This window comes from Xenopus tropicalis, chromosome 5, assembly GCF_000004195.4.
Source record: "Xenopus tropicalis strain Nigerian chromosome 5, UCB_Xtro_10.0, whole genome shotgun sequence".
Lineage (NCBI taxonomy): Eukaryota > Metazoa > Chordata > Amphibia > Anura > Pipidae > Xenopus > Xenopus tropicalis.
Window position 1 is genome coordinate 128,410,186 of NC_030681.2, and position 27,208 is coordinate 128,437,393.

A 27,208-nucleotide genomic window follows, 5' to 3' on the forward strand; every position below is an offset into this window, starting at 1 on the left:
ATCAAATATCTGCTCTTCCTCTGTTATTATTTCTGTGCTGTACCCTTCCATTCACACCTCCAAAGTCCATAAAATACAGAAGGCTTTTGTTAAATTTGCATGGAATAGGAATAAGCAGAACTTTTCTGCTTATCGTAATCGATACAAAGGGGGTCTCGCCATTCCTAACTGAACGTGTTACTTTATAGCTGCTCAACTGGCTCAGTAGTAAACTGGCACCACAATGAGCAAAGCGCCACTTTGGGTCACTATAGAGCAAGATTCTTTAGTGGGGGTCTCCCTGAGAAACATTTTGGCGGTTCTTTATTCAATACTCAATGCCACCCAATAGTCCTACATTCAGCAAAAGTCTGAGACAAAGCTAAGGTCAACTATAACCTATTTTTTTTACATAAACCAGTTACCAGCCTTTTGAAGAATTCAGATTTCCCATAAAGCAAATCCGCTACATCTCTCCAATGGTGGGAACAAATCCATTGTGCCGCTATTTTTTCCCTCATTTTATCAATCAAATGTAAGTGTGACTTTTCAAAAGCTCCTAGACACTTATATGTCCCCTCAAAGTGAAGGGTTTATATAGCAACACATTCCATGTTATATCAGATCACTCCCTAGGGCAGGGGTAGGGAACCTATGGCTCAGGAGCCAGATGTGGCTCTTTTGATGGCTGCATCTGGTTCGCTGCCAAATCTTTAATAAAAAAAAATAACGGGGGCGTGGCCTGCGCTCGGCGGATAGAAGCAGTGTTCTAAGCCTTAGAACACGTCTTCTATCCGCCGAGCGCAGGCCACGCCCTCCTCCACATTGCATCCGCATCCAGCATCCTTGGCACCCACCCTACCTTGCCTCTGCGCTTGGCGGATAAAAGACGTGTACTAAGCCTTTATTAACATTTATTTATAAAGCGCCAACATATCCCGCAGCGCTGTACAATAAGTGGGTACATACATTGGACATACAGAGTAACATATAAAGCAACCAATAACCAATACAAGAGGTGAAGAGGGCCCTGCCCAAAAGAGCTTACAATCTTAGAACACTGCTTCTATCCGCCAAGCACAGGCCACGCCCTCCTCTGCATCCGCATCCGGCATCCTTGGGACCCACCCTACCTTGCCCCACAGCATCCGCAGCCAAGCATATTGTATGGCTCTCACGGAATTATATTTTAAAGTATGTGGTGTTTATGGCTCTCTCAGCCAAAAAGGTTCCTGACCCCTGCCCTAGGGACAATAAGTCCCCTCTACCTACTGCTGCTCAGCATCTGTGTCTTATAAAGGAGCACTGTCTTATTTAACTAATATTGTAATATTACTTATATTATATTGTACTTATTAGTAATTCAGTTTATTGGGGGGCAGTAGCATTCTCCCTAAGTTTAACCCCTACACTCATTGCTATAAGACGAAGAAATGCTACTCCAGCGCCACTTTCCACCTCACACTTCAACATCACCCCCTCAAGCGATATCCGCTAGACGTTTCACGGAGGACTACATTTCCCGGTGTGCTTTGCGCCGAGTGGCGGAAGTAGATTAGCAAGAGGTCGCGGACATGGCGGCACGCATGGGATGGTTACTGAGACAGCGGCTATGGAAGGAGACAGTGACCGCCAGGAGAACATTACGAGTAGGAGGTGAGTTGTGACAATGTGCCTGTTAATTAAGAATGCTAATTAATGAAGTCATGTGACACCTGACATAATGGAAGTGCTTTGCTGGAATGTTTGTCTGAGTTACTAATATATGAGGTTTGGGAGATATAGCATCAATGTATGCACTTAGTTTTTAATTCTTTTAATTCTTTCCTCCCTGTTAGCCGTTTAATGGACTAAATCGTCACAGTAATGTGATCACGTATCTATAAGAACAAGCACATGCTAGCAACATTTATACCCAGCCCTTGTAAGCACTATACAAAATATCAAGTAACAGGTAGTTTTAGTAGGACAAAAGGTTAAACTTGAGGGATATTTTTTTTTTCAACCACAGCTACTATAATACAAAGCCAAACATGGGGTGCAACTATAGAGGAAACATTCCCTCCAACTGCTGGGGGCCAATGGGGGGCCCAGTGGGACTAAGCAGAAGCTATATATATATATTCATGGGAAATGCCTTGTTCCCAAAGTTTAGGGACCCAGTGATTTTGCTGTGGAGCCCAATAACCAGTCAATTCCTGCTAAAAAGTTAATGTTAGAGACACTCATATATTTCAGTAAATAGATGATCCCAATATAAACAGCTGATGTTACTCTACAATAAGTAGTTCATATGAACAGTTCCATTTATTAAGTCAGTTTATTGGGAGACAGTGGAGATTGTGCTAAGTTTAAACCTGACACACTCACCAGCCCCGTCTCTGTGTTGTCATTGCTTGATACTCAACTTCTATAGGGTTTCAAGTAAGTTCAGTAGGGTTCCAAGTAAGTTCAGTAGGGTTCCAAGTAAGTTCAGTAGGGTTCCAAGTAAGTTCTGTAGGGTTCCAAGTAAGTTCTGTAGGGTTCCAAGTAAGTTCTGTAGGGTTCCAAGTAAGTTCTGTAGGGTTCCAAGTAAGATCTGTAGGGTTCCAAGTAAGATCAGTAGGGTTCCAAGTAAGATCAGTAGGGTTCCAAGTAAGATCAGTAGGGTTCCAAGTAAGATCAGTAGGGTTCCAAGTAAGATCAGTAGGGTTCCAAGTAAGTTAAGCGAGTTACATAAGTTTGCACTACCCATAAAATTTGACCAGACCCCTGACAACATTCCTGCCATGTGCCCCTTGATGGTGGCCTTGATCCTAATATATGTATAACAGAGGCTCCCAACCCATTAGCAGTGGGTGACATTAGGGGCAACCTGCAACACAAAACAGGATAATCTTGGAAGTGAATGTTAATGCTCTGCAATGAGGGAACTGACATTGGTTGTCAGTTTAATTTAAAGGGAAATCTGCAGGTGTTTAAATACCTCTGATTTTACCAGAATAGGAATTAGGCACATGTGTTCTTATAGGCAGATAGTGACTCAGCAGCAAAGCATTTGAAAACTACAAACTAGAAATGTTTGTGCTGTAAGAGATTGCAAGCTCTTTTGGCCAAGGCCCTGTTTACCTTGTGTATTGGTTACTGTTCTTTACAGGTAATCTGCATGTTCACTGTATACACTGTAGTTTACTGTACAGTGCTGCCAGGGTATAGCTTATTACATTTGTGGTTAAATAAGGCAGAATCCCACTTATGTTTAGGCTACAGTTTCTCTTTCTCTAGTTTCATAACGTATGTTAATAATATGTGATTCTTGTGTGTTTATTCTTTCTCCCAGTTCCATGTTCCTCTGCATCCAGCCTCCCTCAGTTCACAGATCCAGAAGTACAGAGTCTGTTGAAAAAAATGACTGGGCTGAATTTGGAAAAAGTCTTCCCGCCAATTAAACAGAAGCTGAAGCCACCCTCATACAAGCTGTTAACTGAAGAACAGTATCAAGAGGTGAGCTTGTCAGCTAACTGGTGGTCATCTCCCTGTCTTTTCCCCCAAAACAAAGCCAACGCCACTAATTCTGTGTTGTTTCTGCCCAGACTGTACAGAAAGCTGCTTTGGCTGCTGAGAAATGCCTTAAGATGCCACCAGTGCTGAATGAGAGGAAACCCATTGACAGCATTTTGGCAGAAGATACAATTCTGTGTGATGTAGAGACTGCTAAATATGTTTTCACAGATATTACATACAGCACCCCTCACCGCGTGAGTAAACACAGAGACCAATAATAAGAAATAGATTTTACTTGATTTATAGCCATGTAGGTCCACTTTGGTGTTCCAAGTCCTAGAAATGCTGTGATTTTATATAGTGAGCTTAACACTTCAGATGTGCACCAATCCTGCCAAACACCACTGGTCCAGGCCTTCAAAATGTTGTTGCCCCATCTTTGGAATGTCGGTTACACTGCACATACTCAATGTGCTTTGGGCAGTTGTTGAGAAGTTGCGTTCATCAAGACATTAGCAGGAAGTGAGATTACATCATTACTAACCAGCCTTGTATTCTGTGTGTACATGTATAATATATTTGTATTCTATTTTGACCCTCAGTTTGAGGTAATAGCAGCTCAGAGCATGTGCTGTGAATCGGCATAAGAGAAGATGGGGAGCTATTGGGGGCATCGTAAGATTAACAGACATTTATTGCTACCATAGCCCTGGGTGTTTTGTGTAACTTGTCTTAATGTGATGTGCCATGAGAATATGTTAATGCCCATTAAAGGGGTGGTTTACCTTCAGGTTAATTTTTAGTATGTTATAGAATTACCTATTCTTAGCAACTTTTCAGTTGATCTTTTTTTTTTTTTATTGTTTTTGAATTATTTGCCTTCTAACTCTTTCCAGTTTTCAAATGGGGATGCTCTGTGAGGCTACATTTTTGTTGTCAATGTTACTTTTTATTACTTATCTTTCTATTCAGGCCCACCTCTATCCATATTCCTTTCTTTCCATCAAACCACTGCCTGGTTGCTAGGTTAAGAATATGAAAATAGAAAAAGCTAGCACCGTCCACACTAACTATACACGTTCAAATTGTAACCATGTAACTGTACTCTCATCTTGAGATTAGATGGAATAGAGTAAGAACACAGGGGTAATGTGCAACTGAAGTGAAATTGTATAGCTAGGTTAAACTGAATCATAGCAACCAGATAGCTGCCGAAATTCCAAACCGGAGAATTTTTGCACAAAAATCAAAATAATTCAAAAACCACAAATAAAAAATGACAGCCAATTGAAAATTGTCTAAGAATAGTATTCTATACATCATAATAAAAGTTAATTTAAAGGTAAACCACACAATTAACATGCCATACTGATTGTTACATTCCACAAGAGAAGTTGATGGTAGGTTAATTGTGTGCCCTTAGGAACGATTCATAGTGGTAAGAGAGCCAAATGGTGTCCTTCGGAAGGCCACGTGGGAGGAGAGAGACCGAATGATCCAGGTTTACTTCCCTCATGAAGGCCGCAAGCTAGTTCCTCCCCCTGTCTTTCAGGCAGAAAACATGCAGGTAATTCAGTCTTTCACCTCATTGATCTTTTCATGTTTCCTACAAATTGAGCCTGGTTTTTAAAAAAATATTTACTTACTACCTTACAGATATTGTTCAAACAGGATAGACACGAGGAACTTCTGAACCGATGTCTGGTCCAATTTGATCCCGATTCTGCTGAGTATATCAGAGTAGGTTTCACCCAGCGGGGTAGTGGCTCGGTTCCCAAAACTGTTACTTATTTATGTCTGTTATTCTGTATTTACTAATTTTTTGGGGGGCTTCTTGCAGGTGCATCACCACACATATGAGGATGTTGAACTGCATGGCAAATATGATTTATTGCGCTCCACCAGACATTTTGGAGGCATGGCTTGGTATCTGTGTTGCCGAAAGAAAATAGATGGGCTTCTCATAGACATGATCCAAAGAGACATGTAAGTGCTGGATATATAAAAATTATTGATTTTGTTATTAAGGCAGAGTGAATTTTTCATGATCATTGTTAAGTACTGGTGCAGGGGGCGCGATAGAAAAATCTTTTTGCTGCCCCTTTTGTTAACACGGCTCAACCAGTGCCCCTAACTATATTGTTATGTAGAGTGCAACAATTTACTGTAATGAAGCTGCAAGTATCCATATTGGTGGCAAAGCCATTCTTTTGATCATCTGGAAAATGGCATTGGAACTCTTTGCATAATAGATTTCCAGATAATAGGAGCAGTGTATTTCATTTTTTAGTACAGGTATAGGACCTGTTATCCAGAATGCTCGGGACCAAGGGTATTCTGGATAAGGGGTCTTTCCGTAATTTGGATCTCCATACCTTAAGTCTACAAAAAAAAAATCAATAAAACATTAATAAAACCCAATAGGATTGTTTTAGATCCAATAAGGATTATTTATATCGGAGTTGGTACTGTTTTATTACTACAGAGAAAAAGGAAATCGGTTTTAAAATTCTGAATTATTTGATTAAAATGGAGTCTATGGGAGACGGGCTTTCCGTAATTCGGAGCTTTCTGGATAAGGGATCCGATACATATATATATATATATAAGATGAAGAGGGCCTTGCTAGAAAGAAAAGCCAATCGACACTTCACAGTCATTTTTTTGGTTGCTGGGGACAGGGACCCCCTGATATATATATATATATCAGGGGGTCCCTGTCCCCAGCAACCAAAAAAATGACTGTGAAGTGTCGATTGGCTTTTCTTTCTAGCAAGGCCCTCTTCATCTTCCCTCCATTATTCCCAGCACAGCAAAAACATTGGCAACTGTGTCTTTCCATTTTAGGTTGGATGATGCCATAAATTTGGTGCGACTGTATCACATGTTGCACCCAGACTCTGAGTGTGCAAAAGAGTCCAGGGGAGCTGATGGGGTTGAGCTGATTAAGGTGAGTGTGAGCATGCTTACATGTACCAAATAGTTTACTCTGACGCTGGGGGCTGCTAACTTGCCTAATTGTTAATATTTTGCAGATCTATGTGAAGATGGAGTCTCAGAAACCCAGATACATAGAACTGGCTCTGCAAGCGTATCAGCAATCTCTGAGTGGCGCAGCCTCATCCTGATTGTGAAATAGTGACTCATATTGATTCCCACAACACTCTTTGTCACGACCAAAGGGCCAAGTTCTTCCAATTGTGCATTCTTTCTAAAAGGAAAGGCAATGGCAGATTGTATGTGTAAGGGGAAGAAGCTGCTGTATAATAATGTGTATTATAAACAATATCCAAGCTTACCTTGTCTTTAATTTTGTGTCTAAAGATACTTATTAAACTCAGCTGCTTATTGCTGCTATGAAGTGTTATTGTTTCAGTATGTACCCACAAGCTTTTCATAGGCCAAACCGAATCGTGATTGGTGTTTTGATAAAGGGCAACTGTGCCATATATAGATGGTGAAGCTGATGCTCGGTCATTGATCCAACTTTGATACAGGCAAAAAGGAGAGTCATGTCCCGACTCTAGTAAGTGGGCAATAACAATTAGCCTAGGCATTTCTAGTTAGTCAGTAGGACTGCCAGTAGGAAAACAGGGAATATGGTTGCAAAAGTGTAAGAAACTGAAAGGAGAAGATTCAATCCATGATGAGAGTATTAGGGATACGCCAAATGCACTTTGTGGGTTCAGCTGAATACTGAAAATTCCACAAAGGATTTGTCCAAATCCTGAACTGAATTGTGATTTGCATATTCAAATAAGCATAACTTGCGGAGTATGCACATGAAAAAAAAAAACAATTTGTGTAATCTATGGTGTAAAGCCATGTGATTTTAAGGGATCAGATTTGATTTGGCTAGGCACTTGGTATTCATCTGAATCCTGACAAATAAGGCTAGGATTTGGAGTATCCAACATAGAAGTAGGTGAAAAAAGGGGTAAGTAGGTCAGAGTAGAAAATAAAATGAGGAAAAACCACAAGGGAATGCACTGGGGAAAAGAACTTTGTGCCCAAAAGACAAAACCATGTAAAGGATGGCTAATAGTGAACACTTTCAACATAGCAGCATAATATAAGTTTGTCACTGTAAAACTGTATAGGTGCAACGTAGTAGTGATGGGGGGTAAGGTGGGTTTGGGCTGAACTTTTGCTTCTTCGTAACATAAGAGGTGTGCAGGTCAGGCACGGCATACAAATACAGGTGACTTGCCGGGCCCGGTTGATAAAAAGTCTGAAGTAAGTAAAACAGGTCATATGTTGGTTTCAGTTAATCAATGGTTATTAAAAGGAGAAGGAAAGGTACAATCACAGGAATTGCTCATTCGCAGCTACCCTGAGCTGGTGCGGTTTTCTCCTAACAGGAGCACCAACCCGGTGTATAAGGTTACAATCATTGGGGGGTGCCTAATATTTTGGCACCTCCCTAGTGATTTTACCTTTCCGTCTTTTAAAATGTATAACTACTTTCTCTGATTTGTTATTTCTTTGTCAAATAATCTGCCGAATTATTTAAAAAATTCAATAAAGAGAATTTGAAAAAAATAGAAGACAGAGTCTGCACCCTACTAAACCCTAGCCATAATGTGGTAGGGCCACACAAACACAGACATAAACCACCAATTTCCAAACTGTTGGAAGTAACATAAGCACAAAGCCTATTCCTCAAGAGCTTTACACAGTGAAGCAGCACCATGTGCAATGCCAAGCTTTGCATGGAATGGCATAACCTTTACCAGATGACTGGGTTTGGTGGTGCTAGAAGAAAGGCTGAGACCCTGGTTCCAGTGAAAGCAATTATGTGCTTTTTACTTTGTGGCAGCAGTTTGAGGAAAGCCCGTAGTGTTTCAGCACAATAATGCCCAAAGTGTGGTCCATACAGAATAGGTTTGGCAGTGGGAGAATTTGACTGACCACCACAGAGCTCTGATCTCAACCCAATAAAACAAATATGGGATAAAATGTATTGTGGATTGATTACCCAACTTCAATACTGTGTGTATATATATATATATATATGTATATTTATTTATTTGTGGTAATTATTATTAGTACTAAAATGCAGAGATGAGAGGACAATGAAATGACTTGCATGCATATGTAATATTTTATTTATAATGGACTGTAGAAATGCGTGTTAAAATGTTCTATACTGCTATATTCTCCAGTATGAATGCACAATGCAGCCCTGCCTAATTAAGCAGCCCTAGTTCATATTCACCATTTTAATTTGGGCACACTTGCAATAGGACCAAATGCAGATTATGCCAATCAAAAAATCAAGTTCTAAAGGTTGTAAAAAACCAGGCTAATGACAAGTTTTGTAGCAGTAACTTTTATTGTTATAGTTAATGCTGAGAGTCGAAGTTTATGTTTTAGACAAAAGGAGTTGTGCGAGACTAACAAAGAAATGTACAAGAGAGGCCATTATCCCTTTGAAAAGACGGTAGTCCAGATAAAAATCACATAATGTATCTCATCTTTGTGGGAAGGTAAATGCCTATATATTCCATGGTCGCAACACAAGGGGAAGATACATTTTGGTCACTTAAATAAAAATGTTGGGCATTGCATTTATTCATCGGAAAGCTCATCATCCAAGTTAATGTCTGTGGTGTCAATATCATCTAGCTCCATGTTGTCTAAATCCTCTTCTAGGTCAAATAATGCCTATGAAAGTGGGAAACAGTATGATTACAAGAATGAGAGGATGTATTTATACCTTTATCATATGCTTCTCTCCGGTCACTTACCTTATCCATGCTGCTTTTAGGGGCAGGCATTTCTGGTGCTGGTATTGATGGTGATGGTACTGCGAAAGGGATGGGAACCGCTTGATTTGGGACTTCTACGCTCTCTTTTTCTACTGCCTGCAGCAACAAAACAGAGTAAGAGTTTTACAGGGTATATAATCTACTATTTCCACTTCCATCTGTAATACTCGGATGGCTGGATAAGAAATTGCTAATTCTATAGATCCACCCCTCCAATATAGATATAGGTGTGTGTTAGTTCACCAATATTAGGAAATGCTATTGGATGGAAATAGTGGTTTCCTGCTTTCCTTGGTACTGTTTGAACCACAACTTACAGTGAAGGCGGATTCTGATGGATCAAATCCCTTTGCTTCAGACAAGATATTTCTCTCTTCGTTTGGCTAAAAGAGCAAAAATTAAGGATGTATTATTACTATACATGTATGTACAATGCATCACTCAGCCTCTGGTTGTCTGCTATCTAAGATTTACATATTTATAGAAAACTGGTGACAAATTTAGGGATGCTTTCTAGAAGTTGAATTATATTTTTGATGCAAAGCAAAATAACCATATTGGTTAGGGAGAGAGGGAACAAACCAAGCCCAAGACAAGCACTGACAGCTTTCTTAAAACAGAAGGTATTTACAGCGCTGTGGAATATGTTGGCGCTTTATAAATAAATGTTAATAATAATATTTGCATGCCTAATGCTACACACATAGCACTACCTTAAATCCAAAACTGAAAGGCTTTGACCATCACTTATGGCATTATAGGCAGAGACATGCAAAGGATTCCTTAATGTCCCTGTGGCCAACTATGCACCCAGAACTGGTTTAATAGCATGGATACAGTCTAATAGTTCAGACCCATATATCCAAACTTGCAGATAGCCTGTCTGGCCCTTCTTAGATCTCAAGAGTTAGTTTAATTTGAGTAAATTGTTATTCAATTTGAATATTAAACTAAATGGTATGAATATTCTGTTTACAGTCCTCCCTATTTTGTTTGCATTGTTTATTAATAGTCTGCACAACCTTTAACTCTCTAAATAACAAATGGTGCTCAGTATTCACACAGACAGCAACAAGAGGTCCTCTTTACTCACCCTTTATCAATATATATAGTACATTAAGACATTCAGTGCATTAAGCTACCAAGTAAAACAGGGATTGTTTGTCCATATATTGCAATATATCTGAGCTGGCCAATTACGTCAAAGTCATCCCTGGTCTGGCCAGTCCTACACTCACTTTCATCTGATTCATTAAGAATTCTACTGCTTCATTATACATTTAACAAAGACATTATAGTAATACAAACAACTATTTTTGTCAGTGATGACAGGCCCAATACAAAAAAAGGACTGGGCTGTGCAGAGCTTGAGATCTGCCTTATACATGTACCACCAATATTAACACTGTACAAATAACTGCATTCAGGTATATCCCAGTTACTTACAGTCACATGACGATATTCCTTAGCTGGAAGCAGAATGCCCGAGTTCTGCTTCAAAAATGGTTCTGCCGCATAGGCTTCCCTTAGACCAGGAAAGAGATTTTCGTATGCAGTGGGGTCTGCCAAAGAGTCTGCTGCCTTCTGATTGACCTTGCCTAGGCTCTCTTTCCATAATTTTACCACCCTGAAGAGTGCACAAGAAAAACATATCTGAAATATACACTCCCTGATTCTTGACATCATGCTCCCCCTTAAATTACTGAAAAAATGTAAGGGTATGTTGTTTGCAACCCAACCCTACATTTTGCTGTCTAAATATCCATAGAGAAGCAAAGATTTCTGCCCTTCAACTCACAGAATACCTGAACTGCCTAGGTCATAACTCACTGGTATAACTATAACAAATATAACATCTTATACATTATTACCTGGACACCTGACTTGGCAGGTAGGTTCTTGCCAGAAATGCTGCCTCGGGCAAGCGGCCTGTAGAAATGAGCAGCTCCAAGCAGGAGTCCAATCTAGAAATGAAATGCTCAGTAAATTAGGATATAAATTGAAAATATTTTGTAATACAAATACAAGCAGATATTATTGGTATTACGAATATTTGGTTCATGAATGCGATTGTAAGCGCTACGGGACAGGGACATTCTTCCTCGTCTCTAAGACCTATCACTTAACCTTAATGAAATTGTAATTTGTATCACCTATTAATGTATTGTTTTACTGTTCAGTGCTGTTTGTACAAGTACCCTTTACTGGGTCAGGTACCAACACAAAGTGGTAAAGACTGCAGCAAAACAACCCAGACCACCATACCATGGCGGCTATTAGGCACTGTAAAAAAATAAATACAAATATTGAGCTACCCAGGGATTGGGACTGTAGGCCCCTGAGAAAAATAAGGCAATGCAATTAGCAGAACTGGGAAATAGTGAAGGATATACTTTAGGGAAAAGGTATAAATGAAGGCAAACATTGTTGCATACAAAATAATGAACTCTGTAGGACAAGTAATTCAGAGCCTCAAGTGATTTCTCTGACACTGTCAGGGACAAAGTTACCAGATTTTAATGTTGTCATGACACCGGACACCACTTACTTCCCCAGTAAGAAATAGCTTAGGAAAGCTACATTGTTTTTTCCATCTTTCTCTGCACCTTCAGCCAGCTTGTTCACCATGGTGGCATTCCCTGAAGAGGTGGCGAGGAGTAAGAGCCCACCATAGTCCTGGGCACTGTGTAGGCACTCCTGAGCCAATCCAAACTGACATTTGCTGATGGCCAACTCTGCCAGCTGCTTCCACTTCTGCTCTGACTGTTAAGGAAAAAGGCAGAGAATTGTAATCTGTCCAGTAAGAACCAAAGAAACTCTATATAAAGCTTCCTACAATAATCACTGCCATTTATGTCTTACCTTACAATTAACTCTCTTTAATGTAGGTAAAGGCAGCCGATGCAGGTGGGCAAAGCAATACCCCAAGTATTTAAGATCAAAATAGGATCTGGGATTTTTAAAAACCCACCTTGGAATAATGTAATTATGGATTTAAAAAATGCTGTGATAGTGACCAGTACAACTAAAGCCACCCAGTCAGCAAAGTGTGGTTACTTTACCTCTGCTTCCACAGCTAGCTGATAGGCAATCTTAAGCTCTCCCAGCTGAAGTGCTAGCTCAAACCGATGTTCAGGATCTGTGGACACAGCCAAAGCCTGTTGTTTGAAACCCTGTTCACAAAGAAAAAGATAAAAAGTCAAGCAGAGGGCCCCTGACACTGTAGAGCATCACCTCCCAAATACTAACAGAACTCCAGTCACCATTTGCCCAGTCTTTACCTGTTTTTCCAGGAAGTGAGCAACCCGGGTCCTCTGCTCTTTGGGGATAGTTGGGATTACTTTGTCAGCCATGCTGAAGTCTCTTCTCATGACAGCTGTCTGATATTCCAAGACTGATACAAGCAGTGAGTAACTGACGATATTGAGCTCCTTGTCCCCAAGGTAGAGGCGGTTATCTTTGGGAATGTAACCAAGCAGGTACATGGTTCTGAGGAATGAAAAAAATAGCTTAATTTTTTTGAAAATGATATACATACTGTATTTACTAATGTATTTCTATTGTAATCAGAAGATCCAAATAATGATGTTCTTAACCTTCTCACCAGATCTCCTATGCAGCAAAGTTACTCACCTATCTAAGTGTGCAATAGTAACAATCTCTCCTCCCACATAGTAGTTGAGTCTGTTCACTGTGCTTGTGTATATAAAACAGTCTCCAACCCACAGACCAGTTTTAACGATCTCCTGAATTTCTCCAAGAACCTGGAAAAGATGAAGATGGATGTAAGGCTTTTAAATCATTTTTATTATCCTTTCACTGATAGCGGAGATAAGACTGTATTGTATATTATCCTGTGTTACTTAAGGTGGCCATACACGTGGCGATCCGACGATGTTTCGTACGACCATCGGTCGCACGAAACATCGTAAGATCCGCCACACACCATTCAGGGCTGAATCGGCAGGTAAGGAGGTAGAAACAATAGGATTTCTACCTCCTTCTGCCGATTCAGCTCTGAAGGGAGAATTTTGGTCAGGCGCCTTCTATGGCGCCCGATCAAAATTTTCAAACTTGTCCGATCGGCGAGTCGTCCGATATCGGCAGCTTCCTGCGATATCGGTCGACTCGCCGACATGCCATACACGCACCGATTATCGTACGAAACGAGGTTTCGTACGATAATATCGGTGCGTGTATGGCCACCTTTATGGATTACAATGCATTATAAACAGATAAGAAAAACAGATAATGTTAATTAGCAATTTTTTTTTAGATGTGAGATGTTAGAAGGTGTTTTCAACTTGCCTCAAAAGCATCTTCTATTCCATCCTCGGACACTCCCTCATGGGTCTCCTGCGCTGTGGCTACTTTCTCAGATAAATATTTGAGGATGAAGAAGGATTCCTCTGTAGCAATGCACACAAGTTCTCCAGAGTCGGACCAGAAAATCTGCAAAAAAAAAAAAATGTAGAGATCCCCTATATTATAATGGTAATTCCTCTCAACTGGGCTCAGTTCCTAGGCTCTTTGCCAAGTTCAGCATTTTACAAACTTGTTCACTGCTTGCTATTTCCAGAGTTGGGTGCTGCTATCTTTGCGATTGGATGGCACCATTCCCTAACCTATTTCTGAGGATAGCAGCCAATTATTGCACTCAAAATGATTTAAAGAGGCACTGCAATTGACAACATGGTCAGGGGAAAAAAGGATCCTGGAAACTGCAGTGCCTCCATAAATAATTTTTAGACTAATAATTGTTTACTATCCATAGCAAAGTCGCAATACTTTTTTCAAAACAATGTTTTTTCTACAGATTTTATTGCTTTAGTAAAATTATACAGTTAAGGCAGGTCTGACTAAATGTCAAGCATCAAAGGGCAAGTGTAATAAACATGTGTCAACTAAAGTATAAAAACCTTTGCTCCAGGCTGTTTGTGCGATTTAAACACATACTTTGTGTGCCCCCCTACCAAACTCAGATAATATTGCACAAAAGCTTATTGGGCAAAATGGAAAACTGAGCTGATTGGTCCCCTTTTTTGACTCCTGTATTGGACCACTGACTGACTTGGAATTGCATGTGTTTCCTATCCTGCATAGTAACCTCTCAGACCACAGATGAATTTGCACGGTAAGTGCATTTTAATCATCCATGTGTGCAGATAAGTAGGTCAATCTGTCTGATATACTGAAGTTGTGTCTGTGTAAACTAGGCGTATCTGCTATTCTCTGAATAAAAGGCAGACAAAGCTTACGTGTTTGGGCTGGATCTCAATCCTGCGGATGAGCTCTGTATTCTCCCAGTCATAGAAAGCCAAACCGTTAACAGACCGCACACCAAGAAGGAATCCGCCGTAGATACCTATAACCAGGAGAGAGAGAACATCCAGTTTATATCTCCAGAGCAGTATTGTGATAAGTTTTATATTTTTCTGTTTCTGTACATGAACAAAGGAGCAAGATGCACAGTAGATGGAATTTTCCCCTGACATATATTTGCACATCAACTAATAAATAATTTAAGGTAAATATTCTTAATGGCTGACCTTCTGCCCCAAAGTCTGGTTTAAAGCTCTTCTTCTCCTTAAAGTTCTTGAAAATCTTCACCAGGCTGTTGCTTTCTCGAATAGCATATCTGTGAGAAAAAAAAACCCTGCATGAGTATTGCCCTTGCATGGAGCTCAACAATCTGCAAAAGTATATTAAAAATTAAATTGAGGTGCATATGTATAGATTTTCAATTATAACCTCAGTATAGCTAGAATGTATAAAGGAGTCAAGCAGCTTCTCAAACTTCATTGTGAAGCCACGATGTTTATAAGGTCCCTATCACATTCACACACATTACCAGGAGGTATCCTTCTTGTTTAAGTGAGCTTCCTCCAGGTACTCTGGTTTCCTCTTGACACCCCAAAAACATACATGCACCATAATTGGTTTCTAATAAAACTGACCCTACTGTGGACAAATGTGATTGGGGCTTTAGGTAAGCTCCACTGGGGCTGATGCAAATGTATTATTACTGTAAAGAGCTGCAGAATCTGTTGCCGCTATATAAAAAATAATAAAGCACTCAATAATATATATCCAAGGGATATTATACTGAACAAATGCAGATTAAAAAATTTTGTATGGCTGTTTGTTGTTGAATAAAGTAATTTTTCACTAAAGGACTCTGCTACATCAGCACAAATGAATGAAATTTCAGGAATCCAAATGCAATATGTATTTTGGATGTATAAATCCACATAAGCAGATAAATAAGCATAAAGGTGCAAAATAAACTACAAAGATATGTTAACTGCATATATTATTTAAAACTCAACGCAAACCATTTCTTTAATAAGAAGCACGATGTAAAAGAGCAGTGTGGCTAAGGCAGTAATCCCCAACCAGTGGTTTGTGAGCAACATGTTGCCCACCAACCCCTTGGATGTTTCTCTCAGTGCCCCCAATCCAGGTAGTTGTTTTTGAATTCCTGACTTGGGGGCAAGTTTTGGTTGAATGAAAACAAGATTTACTACCAAATAAAGCCTCCTGTAAGCCGATAGTGTGCATAGAGGCTGCCTAATAGCCAATCATAGCCCTTATTTGGCTCCTCCATGAACTTTTATGGTGCTTGTGTTGCTCTCCAAGTCTTTTTACACTTGACAGTGCCTCACAATTAAGAAAGGTTGGGGACCCCTGGGCTAAGGTAAGAGCCACAGGATTTTTTTTCCTATTTGTTGCGTAGGAGCAGAAAAGTTACGTTTAGGCTGGGCATACACAAAAAGAGCTACTTGGTACCCTTGCCAAACAAGCAGAACCAGTGAACAGATTATAATAAAAGTCAATGTAGAAATATTGGGAGTGGGCTGAATAACAAGACATTGTTGGTCTCATAAACAGATATCTGATCTGCTCTGTTCACACTTAATTTTCTCTTTTGTGCTATCGTCACCAAAGGGATCAGACTATTCTTCCCTAGATTTATTTAGTCACATGTTTTAAAATAAATCAAATTTTCTGTATTTTGCATTTTAAAAGTTCCCCATACAAATCCGCTACTTTCTCAGAGTGGCGTCTTCCGACTTTTAATAGGATTTGTAATACAAACCATGCTCCACATCAGTAATGCTTCTGTACACAGAGATCAAGCTAATCATGGCAGCTTAAGCAACAGTAAGACTTGTGTAACACTCACTCAGAAGAGTCGTGAGCCCAGGCAAATTCCTGTGCTGATCCAAAGCTCTTGTTTCTCAGTGCCATAGCAGTGTAAATAATGTATTCTCCATCTCCGCACACCACTACAAATCTAAAGTGGAGAAAGCAGCTGTTAGACAGAGTTTACATTAAAAGACAAATCGAAAAACACCACCAACCACTGTTACAGAAATACTGGTTGGATAGACATATCAATGGAACCAAGGTGGTGCAGTGGTTAGCACTATGCCTTGCATCTCTGGGGTCCCAGGTTTAATTTCAGCCAGGGCACTATCTTCAAGGGTTTAGTTTTTGTGTGTTTAGGCTGTGCTTGTGTGGGATCCTCCCTGGGCATTCAGATATTCCAAAAACATAAAGACAGGTCAATTGGCATACAATTAACCACAGGTAGTTAATGCTATATACCAACGGTTTTGTTACATGCTGCAGAATATGTCAGCGCTAGAAAAAGTATAATACTATTAGCCATTAAGGAATTAGGGCAACAGAAATTCACTGTAAATTTCACCAACACAAGAAAACTATTTTGTAATCTTCTACACAGACAAGAAAGCAAAGTTATCTTGCATGATGGATTCACTAGACCCATTTTGAAATGTCCTGCATGTTGAATTAGCACTCTGTTATAGATTTACTATTTGAAGGATGCAGTGTTTACCTTCCATTAGGGTTGTGCTGGATTGTTTGGGGGTAGATTTCACAACTGCCCATGTCCTTCACAGCAAGTGGAAGCCTTTCCCCATCCTTAATCTCTGTGTCCCCCATGGCCTTCAAGTTTGCCTGCTGAATCTCGGAGTGCTTAGCCCAGATAATTTTACCATTGGCATCCATGGACATTGCTGGTTCTTCACGCCCCAACTACAGTACACGGCAGAAAATATATAAATTATAAAAACTGTATGTATAAGAAACTAATTGTTGTAACATTGTAGCTATTGAAATAAAAGTATTTTCATTCTTATAGTCAAACTGAGGAGGTACTGTCCTATAGGCATGAGCAGTTGTTAAGTATCTGTGGTACAAAACCCTTAGCAAATTTTCATTTTCTGTCTTGACTGTGGTCTCATTTAGTGAAGTGTTCATTCACCTTAACAATGATGCTGCCTTCATCGTATCCAAGTGCCACATTGTTAGAACCTCGTAGTCCAGACACACACCACACTCGTTCCATGCCATAGTTAAGGGTACTCTCGAGCCGGTAAGTGCTAGAGTGCCAGATCCTCACCGTACCTGATAAGTATATAAAAAAAAAGGTAAAGGACTCCAGCAGAGCACTGCCAAAATCATATATTTTAGATTTTTTTTTTATAACACAATAAAGAAGTATTGCAATTACATGTACTTACCATCTTCTGAGCCTGTGATGATAATGGGAAGTTCAGGGTGGAAGCTGACACAAGAAACATTCTGCGCGTGGCCCTCAAGTGTCTGAACACAAGTTTTATTCTGGAAAGATATCAAGCAACAGAAATAAACACTTGTTGCCATTCATATATTATTTCTGAACAGAAACTCAAAAATACCAGTGCCAGCATTCTGTATACCATATATCCTAGGTGGGCAAGATGAATACTGTCAATATTAATGACTAATAAAAGAAAAGCTTTGGAATATTATCCCAAAATGGTTCTGTCTCTTACCTGGTAATCCCAAATCTTCACCAGTCTGTCATCAGCCCCAGAAATAAGGTAAGGCTTGTCACCTCCACTGTAATAATCAATACAGTTGACCCCTTTCTCATGTCCCTCCAAAGTGAAATTGGGAGAAGAGGAGCCCAGCTGCCAGACCTGAGAATTACAGCATTAAAGTAAAATGACTTGTACCAAATCACTTCTTTATTTAAAGCAAATACAATAAACCAATTTATGGCAACAACTAAAAAGCCTCACAATCAAATCAAAGTAACGTCTTGTGAATATTTTCATTACCTTGATTGTGCGATCCAAGGAAGCACTGGCAAACTGGTTGTTGTCCTTGGGATTTATAACAATCTGCATGACGTAGTGTGTATGACCTTCGAAGACCTGGGAGCAGGACCACTTCTTATCCCAGTCCCACAGTTTGATCAGCATATCATCTTGGAAAAAGGAATATAGCTGTTATTACAAAACCCAATGTGTTTTAATTTAAACTAAAGGATAACTGAAAGCTCAACAAATAATTAGGCTACAAATGCTACACCTTATGTCTGGAAATTTTGTACCAGCACAACAGCCTCTTAGGAATGAAATTCTGTGCCTCAAAAATCCCCTCTAATAGCTACTTATTTTCTTTTCAGCTGGCTTCCAGCACATGCTTTAGGCTGCCAGTCAGTTACATGAGTTTAGTGACCGACGCACAGCATACATTACATATACACAATATAAAATTCACAATGCAAGGCTAATTATTAATTTAGATACTTATAACCTGTCCGCATAGAGACCAATAACCTGACTTCCATGTGCTGGTGGCTCAAACCAGCCAAAATAAAAGTTCCTGCTAGGGAACAGTATATGAAAAACAACTCAATGTGAAATTCATATATCCTTTACTTCATATCAAACACATATAACGATAATATTGGTATGTGTATGGCCACCTTTAGTGGTCTCCTAGGTTTTTCACTTGCATTGGAGCCAAAAATTTAGTCCTAAACCATTTACTTCTCTGCATCAGGCACATACTTACTGTGCAGGAATAATTATATATAATAAGTGCTGTATAATGGTTGCATCACTATTAATTCAAATTAGTGCACTCGTAGAACTGATGTAATGTATCTAAATTATAAAGAAAAAATTATTCCAGTGATAAAAAAGTGTGTCTGTACACTACATGTTTCTATTCTATCCACTCAATTTGTTACATGCACATACTTCTAATTAAGTTTATATATCATCTTACCACTGCTTGTAAGAATGAAAGGCTGTGTTGGGTGTACGGCAATGCATCGTATATAATCAGAGTGGGCCTCAAACATATGAACTCTTTCCAGAGTGTTGTAGTTGAACACCCTGATCTGCATGTCATCCTTTGGAGAGAACAAAAGCAAGTCAGTACAGTTCCCTAATACTGTGCGACAATGCAGTTCATTCTAAGGGATTGCCTAGAGGTGGGTGTGCACCTGAACAGAATTTTTTTTTTTTTTTTTCAAATCCTGACAATTCAGTATTCTGGACAATATAGCACCAAAATGTATTTTGATCTTTAACAAGCCTTTATGTAGCTGAGAGTAAAGCTGGTCATACACGCAACGATAATATCTTACGAAACCTCGTTTCGTACGATATTCTGTGCGTGTATGGCAAGTCGGCGAGTCGACTCGCCGATCGGGCCAGTTAAAAGATTTTGATCGGGCGCCATAGAAGGCGCCTGACCAAAATCTGCCTTCAGCGCTGAATTGGCAGAAGGAGGTAGAAATCCTATTTTTTCTACCTCCTTATCTGCCTGTTTCAGCCCTGAAGGTTAGTGGCGGATCTGACGATCTAGATCGCATATCGCCACGTGTGTGGCCACCTTAACTGATAATGGAGCTCAACAAAACCATTATGTACAGAGTCCTTTCTACCTATTGTTTAAACCAGAGTTTATAAGTTTCATAATAAGACATAAAAAGTAACCCAATAGTACTAAGACACTGGGTGCTATTCTGTGCTTTGTTTTTTTTCCAGATGGTATCTTACACCTTTAAAAGCATAAGCTTTGAAAGTTTTGCATAGATATTTGATTTTTCATAAATGTATCTCCACATCTGTATCCCATTATTATGTTTTATATTGTGTATTCCACTTAAAGGCTATGTCTGCCCAAAAATGAAGGAACATCTAAATGAAAGTCACTTTCCAATATAGATTAATCATAATGTTTAATGATTTTAAAAGTTATGGGTGAACAAAATTGCAGTTGAAAGCACTTTGTCTGTCATTTGCAGTTGCAGGCCTGGTAATCACAACACATGCAAGACCTTGTGGAAAATACAATTTTTTAATGGTATGAATAATCGGGGGAAAAAGGAGGAATTGTAAGAGACAGACAAACTGCTTTCAATAGAAATTATTTACAAATAAAACAAAAAAAAAAATATTTTTAATTTATGTATATTGGAATTTTGCTTAGAATTAGAGTTTCTTTGATGGAAGTCTCCTATGTTGATAATTTCATTATCCTTTATAGCTATATGGTAAAATTGACTTTTTTTGTACTTACATTTAGCAATGATTTGTATTTAGTAATCAAGAAAAAATAAATTTAGCAGAAAAACTTAAGTTAAGTTCACTAAAAGGTCCTGAATGTTAAACAATTTAAATCAACACATAAGTTTTTTAGTGAAAAGAACAAACATTTATTGGCTCAGAAGATTTAACACAAATTCAAAAAAACATAAGCCATACTATACCACAGTGGAAAGGAAAACCCAGTGCCTCATGGTACCCACTCTCCTTCCTAACGCGTTTCGCACCATTAGGTGCTTCATCAGAGGAAGTGTGGTGTGAACATGTCACTTCCTTTTTATACCCTAAAGGTATTAATTTTATACATTTTCCAGGGCCACTATTAAAGCCCTGCAACAAGCACATACTATATCCAAACTTTAAAAATACATCACACAGGGTTCACAAAGTGGCCCCATATTCAGCACAAATAATAACAAATGGCCAAAAAAAATGTGAATCACCTATCAAAATATGTCAAAAATTATTTGTTAACAAAGAAAATTTATAAATGCATGAATAAACTGAAATAAACATACATATACATATGCATCTAAGCAGTTCTAAGCCCATAAACGTGTGTATAAATCACACAATTGGATTATATAACATATATAAATACCCAAATCACTATCAAAAAAACTTTTTTATTTTTTTATTCACGTTATTTCATTGCGCATCAGAAATATCCAAATTGTGATAAGATTAAATATCCTCATGCCATTCTTTATATATCTCTATCCAATTACTACTCAAAACACATTCAGATACTGCTGAGGCGCAACGAATTCCCATACATTTAAAATGCAACAATGCACAAACTTTTTCTATTACAAAATTAAAATCATAAACAAAACCTAGTACTGACTATATTTTTTGAGCTTTTGTTTTTACAATTTACCAAGAGTAAAGAAAGACCTAAAACTCTGCTTGATGTGTAACTAAATGCATATAATGTTTTATATTTAAGACCTAAAGTATATATTTCTGGGTTATGCCAAGAATCAACAAAACGGAGTAACTATCACTCGCCCTTCTATGTTCCTTACAAAATAAATTTATAATAGAAGAGTACAACCATCACTCAGGAATTCTCGGTATTCATTATACTTACCTGTCAAAGCTTTAAGCTTCTCATTCTGTGTGGGTCAGCTACACTGTTTTAGGTATGCTTTAAAGTTTATCACCCCCAATGTTAGAACCATCTTCCAAAAAACAGAAAGCACCGATCAACAGTGTCCTTAATGGTCCTCAAGTGAGCAACATCTAAGAAGCTTCTGAGATCAGTGAATTGTTCATATTTGGTTAGGTTACTAAAGTTAGTGGGTTGATAACTTAAAGCTAATAACAGCCAAAAGTATCCTTAAGCTAGGACCTGGTGGAAAAATAGGCACATTTATATCAAATGTGTTTGGAGTTTGAGTTGTACAGAAATGGGAACAGAAGAAGCAAGCAAAATCAAAAGATTTGTCACAGTATGCAAAGCCACTCAATGCTTTCAAAAGCTTAGGTAAAACTTTCAATTTATCCTGCATCTTTTCTGTGATATTAGTAGCAAGAAAATCATCAGCAGAGATAACAAGAATACATTTGTTGGTTCAAGAATAAAATTTGAAATGGTAGAGTGAATTATTTGTTATGTAAACAGCGAATCTAGAGGTGTGTTCAAGAGGTTGAAGGATACAAACAAAGGTTTAGAACATTTCCTACTTACAGCTCCTGTGACAACCCAGTTTTTTCGGGCCACAAACTTTGCTGCTCTGACTGGAAGATCACAGACTTCAAACGTCTTCACTAAAGTCTGCAAGCAAAATGGTCAGTGAATAAAACAATGAATGAAACTCAGCAATGATCAATACGAATTTATATCTCTAGATCAGGGCTCCCCAACCTTTCTTACTCGTGACCCACAGTCAAATGTAAAAAGACTTGGGGAGCAACACAAGCACCATAAAAGTTCATGGAGGAGCCAAATAAGGGCTGTGATTGGCTATTAGGGGCCTCTATGCACCCTATCAGCTTACAGGGGGTTTATTTGGTAGGAAATCTTGTTTTTATTCAACCAAAACTTGCCCCCAAGTCAGGAATTCAATAATAACTCCCTGGTTTGGGGGCACTGAGAGCAACACCCAAGGGGTTGGGGAGCAACATGTTGCCCCCGAGCCACTGGTTGGGGATCACTGCTCTAGATCATGTGATAGAAAGCTGAATGTAAAGGTGTTATCTCCATTACCTGTGTTTCATGATTCCATACACAGACGCTGCCATTGTATAAGCTAGCCAACATCCATGGCTCCGTTGGGTGCAAGTCCACACTCTTCACTCGGTCAGAGCGAGCAGTAAGTTTTCTCTTGATGTCAAGTCGCAGAGGCTAAAAATAAGCAGGGGGAGACGCACAATTTAAACATTGCGTAACAGAAATTGGTTAAATCACTAGTTAAACTGCTGACTATTCTGTGTGATGACTCCTGTAGCACCTTTTGAGAACTCCCATACTGTGAATAATTTAGAATAATTGCAACACTATTGCATCTTAAATAAAATGATGGTATAAAATGTGTTTGTAAACTGGTATTCAACTATAGTGTCTAAAAGACTCATATGTTTGCATTCGGGGTATACTCTGGGGCAAGAAGGATGAGGCTTACTTTGTGGGAGAGCATCCAAATCCACTTCACTTTTCAAAGAACAGGAATGCTCACCCAGGCTAGTAGGTTAAGGGGTAGTTCACCTTTAAGTTTACTTTTAGTATGTTATAGAATGGTCAATTCTAAGCAACTTTCAATCTGTCTTCGTTATTTATTTATTTTTTTATTGGTTTGAAATTTTTTGGCTTCTTCTTCTGACTCTTTCCAACATTCAAATTGGGGTCACTGACCCAGCAGTCAAAAGAACTATTGCTATTATTGTACTTATATTTCTACTCAGGTCCTCCCCTATTTATATACTAGGCTCACATTCAGACCACTCCCTGGTTGCTAAGGTACATATGTCCATATCAACCAGATACCTGCTGCAATTCCAAACAGGAGAGCTGCTCAACAAAAAGTGAAATAATTAAAAAAAACGCTAATAGCAAATTGTCTTAGAATATTACTCTCTACATCATACTAAAAGTTAACACAAAGGTGAACAGTTCCTTTAAGCGTTTGGAGTCAGTGAGGCATGGCTAACACATTGGCACCCACTCAGTTATTTAAAGGAACAGTAACACCAAAAAATGAAAGTGTATAAAAGTAACTAAAATATAAAGTGCTGCTGCCCTGCACTGGTAAAAGTTGTGTGTTTACTTCAGAAAGTCTACTATAATTTATATAAATAAGCTGCTGTGTAGCCATGGGGGCAGCCATTCAAAGGAGAAAAGGCACAGGCACATAGCAGATAACAGATAAAACACTATTGTATTCTACAGAGCTTATCTGTTATCTGCTATGTAACCTGTGCCTTTTCTCCTTTTTTCCAGCTTGAATGGCTGCCCCCGTGGCTACACAGCAACTTATTATATAAATTATAGTAGTGTTACTGTAGCAAACACACCAGTTTTACCAGTGCAGGGCAACAGTGCATTATATTTTTATTAATTTAAAGCTCTTTCATTTTTTAGTGTTACTGTTCCTTTAAGTGCTTTTTTAGCCAAGCCTTTGTTACCTATCATAGTCAATGTCCAATTAATTATAGTTAGCTTTACATGCACATACAAGTTATACTGTTATATGCATTTTTACAGAACACAAAAAAATGTGTAAGAACAACAACAAATGGAATTCCATGTCTAATTACAGAACAAAACGTTTGGCAATTCATTCATCTGATGCCTCATATGGGAGCAAAGAGCCCACTCACAGGACTTACAAGTGACCCTGGCCTCACAGTTTGTGAAACTCTGGTGTAAAATATCCCTTTCAAATCCATATACATACTGCACTAGCCTGTTCATCTACAAGTCAGCATACATACAATTTAAAAAAAACAAACAAAAACAAAATACCATTTAAGGCGCAAGGTAACAAACTGTACATTTATACAGGTATGGGTTTATTCATATTTATCCTGTATTATATTCAGCTTTCTCCAAACTCCAACAGGGTGTAAACAATATGCAGTCATGTATTGATATTTTATATTTAGGGTTTTGTCTAGCATCCCCCCAGTTAGGAATTTCAGCAGCTACCTGGTTGCTAGGGTCCAATTTACCCTAGCAACCAGATAGTAAGTGGAGTAAATGAAAGACTAAGATCAATGAGAGAGGCCTAAACATAAAAAAATAAAAAGTAGTAATAACAACAGAATTATAGCTTCAAAAGCAGTCATTTTTAGGCTGCAGGGGTCAGTGACCCCACTTCTGAAAGCTGGAAAGAGGTAGAAGGTGACAAATATTTAAAACCTATACAAAAAAAAGACGACCAACTAAAAGATTGCTAGGAATAAGCCATTCTATGGCATACTATAACATAACTTAACGGTAAACTACACCTTTAAGGGATAATTAAGCAGATGGCATATGGACATTATTAACTGGAGCGATGCTCAGGAGAAAAAGCAGTTAGAATGCCTTTTATCTGCTGTCACGGATTCCAATACAGATGTATGAAAATACCCTGCCGACAATAGCCAGAGACCAGCACAGCAATTGCCCACTTTACCTAACAGCCCAGCATTCCCGGCTATAAATGGGGGCAGAGGCCTTGAGGACTGAATGGCTGTATTACTACAAATATGGGCTAATGTTTTAACAAGTTGGGCGTGCATACATTTTTCCCAAAATCTACTGCCATAACTGTAATTTAATTGTTAAAACGGAAATCCCTACCCAAAAAAAAACTTTCTTTGCACAATGAGAAAAAGTGTAATTCTAAGAACGATCCAATATATGTACAAAATGATACAATTTCAATTGTTTAAAACATCTGTAAATGTCACTGCAATCACAAAGAGCTGTTTTTTTTTAAAATCCCTTTCTGTTCTGGGTCTGACTCTTGAAACACTGCTGCACAAGTTTCTTTCTGGTTCTACCAGGTTCTGTGATCAGTTAGGGTGACACACGAAGCTACTAGTTGCAGCTACTTGTCACAGCTACTAAAATAGACAGTACTGATCATTTACCGATAACTGTCTATGTGTGTTTTAGCAGAGGCAATTCTCAGTATTGTCCATGGCAGGGGATTTTCTGGAGTTTAGTAGCCATGAAAAAGTAGCTGCTACCGTACTAGTGTGTCTTCACCCTTAGACAGAAGTGCAAAGAATATAAAGAGAGAGGTTTTTGGAGGAGATTCACTTTAAACTCCACTTCCAATAGTAATTACAATGGGGCTACAGAGAGTTGTGAGTTGGCCAGCAGAGAGGCCACATACGGAAGGGTGCCCGGCCATGACATATGAGGGCTTATAACACCAGATCTAGTACCCGATCTAGTACCAGATCTAGCACTCCAGATGCCACTATGTGGAAACAGGACCTACATTAAGTAGTAATTATTGTTATAACCATCGAGACAGTAACGCAGCCCTTACGTAGCATGTCTATAAGGGGAAATCATACAACAGGGCAGCTGAAAGTAACAGTCGGGTTGTTATATTAGTTACAAGCTCAAGACATGCCTTTTGGGGCTCACTAGTCTATAACACTGGGGCGGCGCACTGACACACAATCAGAGCATCCCAGAACTTCTTATTTCCAACTTCTGACAACCATGCATTTATGATTACCGTCGCCCCAGTTGTTTAATAAACCTATAATACTAATCCTTCAACAGCCTTACTCACCATTTCCCCGGTTCTTCGGTCCCTGTCTGACTGACGTGGAGCTTCCGGGAACCTAAGGAATTATCGCGACACCAGCTAGCCATGTACTTCCGGCGGCTGCAGAAGGCTTCAGTAGTAAAGTAAGTCGGCCATCTTGCGGCGGAAGTAAAGTGGAATGCGTGTGACGTGGCGGGTTTCGGAGAGTAGCTCCATGGGCTGGTTTGGAAGATGTGTCGCTTGAAACAAAAACGAGTTCATTTATTCTTCGGACGGCAGGGGGAGATGTGATAAAACATAATTTATATTTCGTACGGCAGGGGGCGTTATGAGAAAATATAGTTGTTCAAAGCATATTAAGCGCCGAAAAACCCGGAAGTACAAAAGCGCTTCCAATACGTGTGAATAAAATACATCGTTGCAGTGTGGATCCGTGGCGCTATTTATTGATTAGTACAGGGCGCATTAACTTGTCGCAACCAATTAGCTATTGGGTTTAATGCCCCTGCCGAAGGAAGAATAATAGATTCAGAAGTATACGTTGTCTCGGCTTTGCCTTGTTAGGAATGAAGCCCTTGTGTGTTTCTTTACAGTGCGTTATGTATATTTGTTTAGGGACTGCCTCAAAAAGGAACACCTGTGAGGACCGCAGACCCCCCGCCAGTGGTGCTAAGGGCGCTAACTGTCAGATCAGCCAGCATCAAATCACTAAATTCCCCAGAGATTTTTATTTCAACGTTGACTTCTCTGGGACTCCATTGAGCCCTTTATATTACAGGTATAGGACCCATTATCCAGAATGCTGGGACCTGGGGTTTTCCAGATAAGGGGTCTTTCC

The 27,208-nt window shown here is 39.1% G+C and overlaps 2 protein-coding genes across 2 annotated transcripts; one reads left to right on the forward strand and one right to left on the reverse strand.

Moving 5' to 3' along the window:
- Positions 1-1,484: 1,484 nt before the first annotated feature.
- Positions 1,485-6,820, forward strand: mrps22 (mitochondrial ribosomal protein S22). Its single transcript, XM_002933344.5, has 8 exons — positions 1,485-1,635; positions 3,299-3,462; positions 3,552-3,716; positions 4,886-5,029; positions 5,119-5,202; positions 5,303-5,448; positions 6,310-6,412; positions 6,498-6,820. The coding sequence occupies exons 1-8, from the start codon at positions 1,554-1,556 to the stop codon at positions 6,588-6,590; spliced, it is 981 nt and encodes a 326-aa protein (XP_002933390.2). The 5' UTR covers positions 1,485-1,553; the 3' UTR covers positions 6,591-6,820.
- A 1,958-nt stretch (positions 6,821-8,778) lies between these two features.
- On the reverse strand, positions 8,779-26,419 carry copb2 (COPI coat complex subunit beta 2). The gene is made up of 22 exons (NM_001032347.1): positions 26,395-26,419; positions 22,866-23,003; positions 22,347-22,433; positions 19,326-19,452; positions 18,368-18,516; positions 18,080-18,226; positions 17,786-17,885; positions 17,527-17,669; positions 17,098-17,297; positions 16,420-16,530; positions 14,783-14,871; positions 14,492-14,598; positions 13,542-13,685; positions 12,867-12,997; positions 12,515-12,722; positions 12,296-12,406; positions 11,782-11,996; positions 11,105-11,197; positions 10,680-10,860; positions 9,551-9,616; positions 9,213-9,329; positions 8,779-9,129 (listed from the first exon to the last, which is right to left on the reverse strand). The coding sequence occupies exons 1-22, from the start codon at positions 26,395-26,397 to the stop codon at positions 9,034-9,036; spliced, it is 2,763 nt and encodes a 920-aa protein (NP_001027518.1). The 5' UTR covers positions 26,398-26,419; the 3' UTR covers positions 8,779-9,033.
- Between the last annotated feature and the right edge of the window lie 789 nt (positions 26,420-27,208).

Bases quoted from the DNA above. Each gene is read 5' to 3' on its own strand.
- copb2 (NM_001032347.1), bottom strand. The intron at 12,998-13,541 runs GCAAGTTGAAAA...CATCTTTTCCAG, and splicing joins GAATAGAAGATGCTTTTGAG to GTTCTTGGAGAAATTCAGGA. The intron at 11,997-12,295 runs GTAAAGTAACCA...TTTCCTTAACAG, and splicing joins AGCTAGCTGTGGAAGCAGAG to TCAGAGCAGAAGTGGAAGCA.
- mrps22 (XM_002933344.5), top strand. From the start codon at position 1,554: ATGGCGGCACGCATGGGATGGTTACTGAGACAGCGGCTATGGAAGGAG. The intron at 1,636-3,298 runs GTGAGTTGTGAC...TCTTTCTCCCAG, and splicing joins GAGAACATTACGAGTAGGAG to TTCCATGTTCCTCTGCATCC. The intron at 5,030-5,118 runs GTAATTCAGTCT...ACTACCTTACAG, and splicing joins TTCAGGCAGAAAACATGCAG to ATATTGTTCAAACAGGATAG.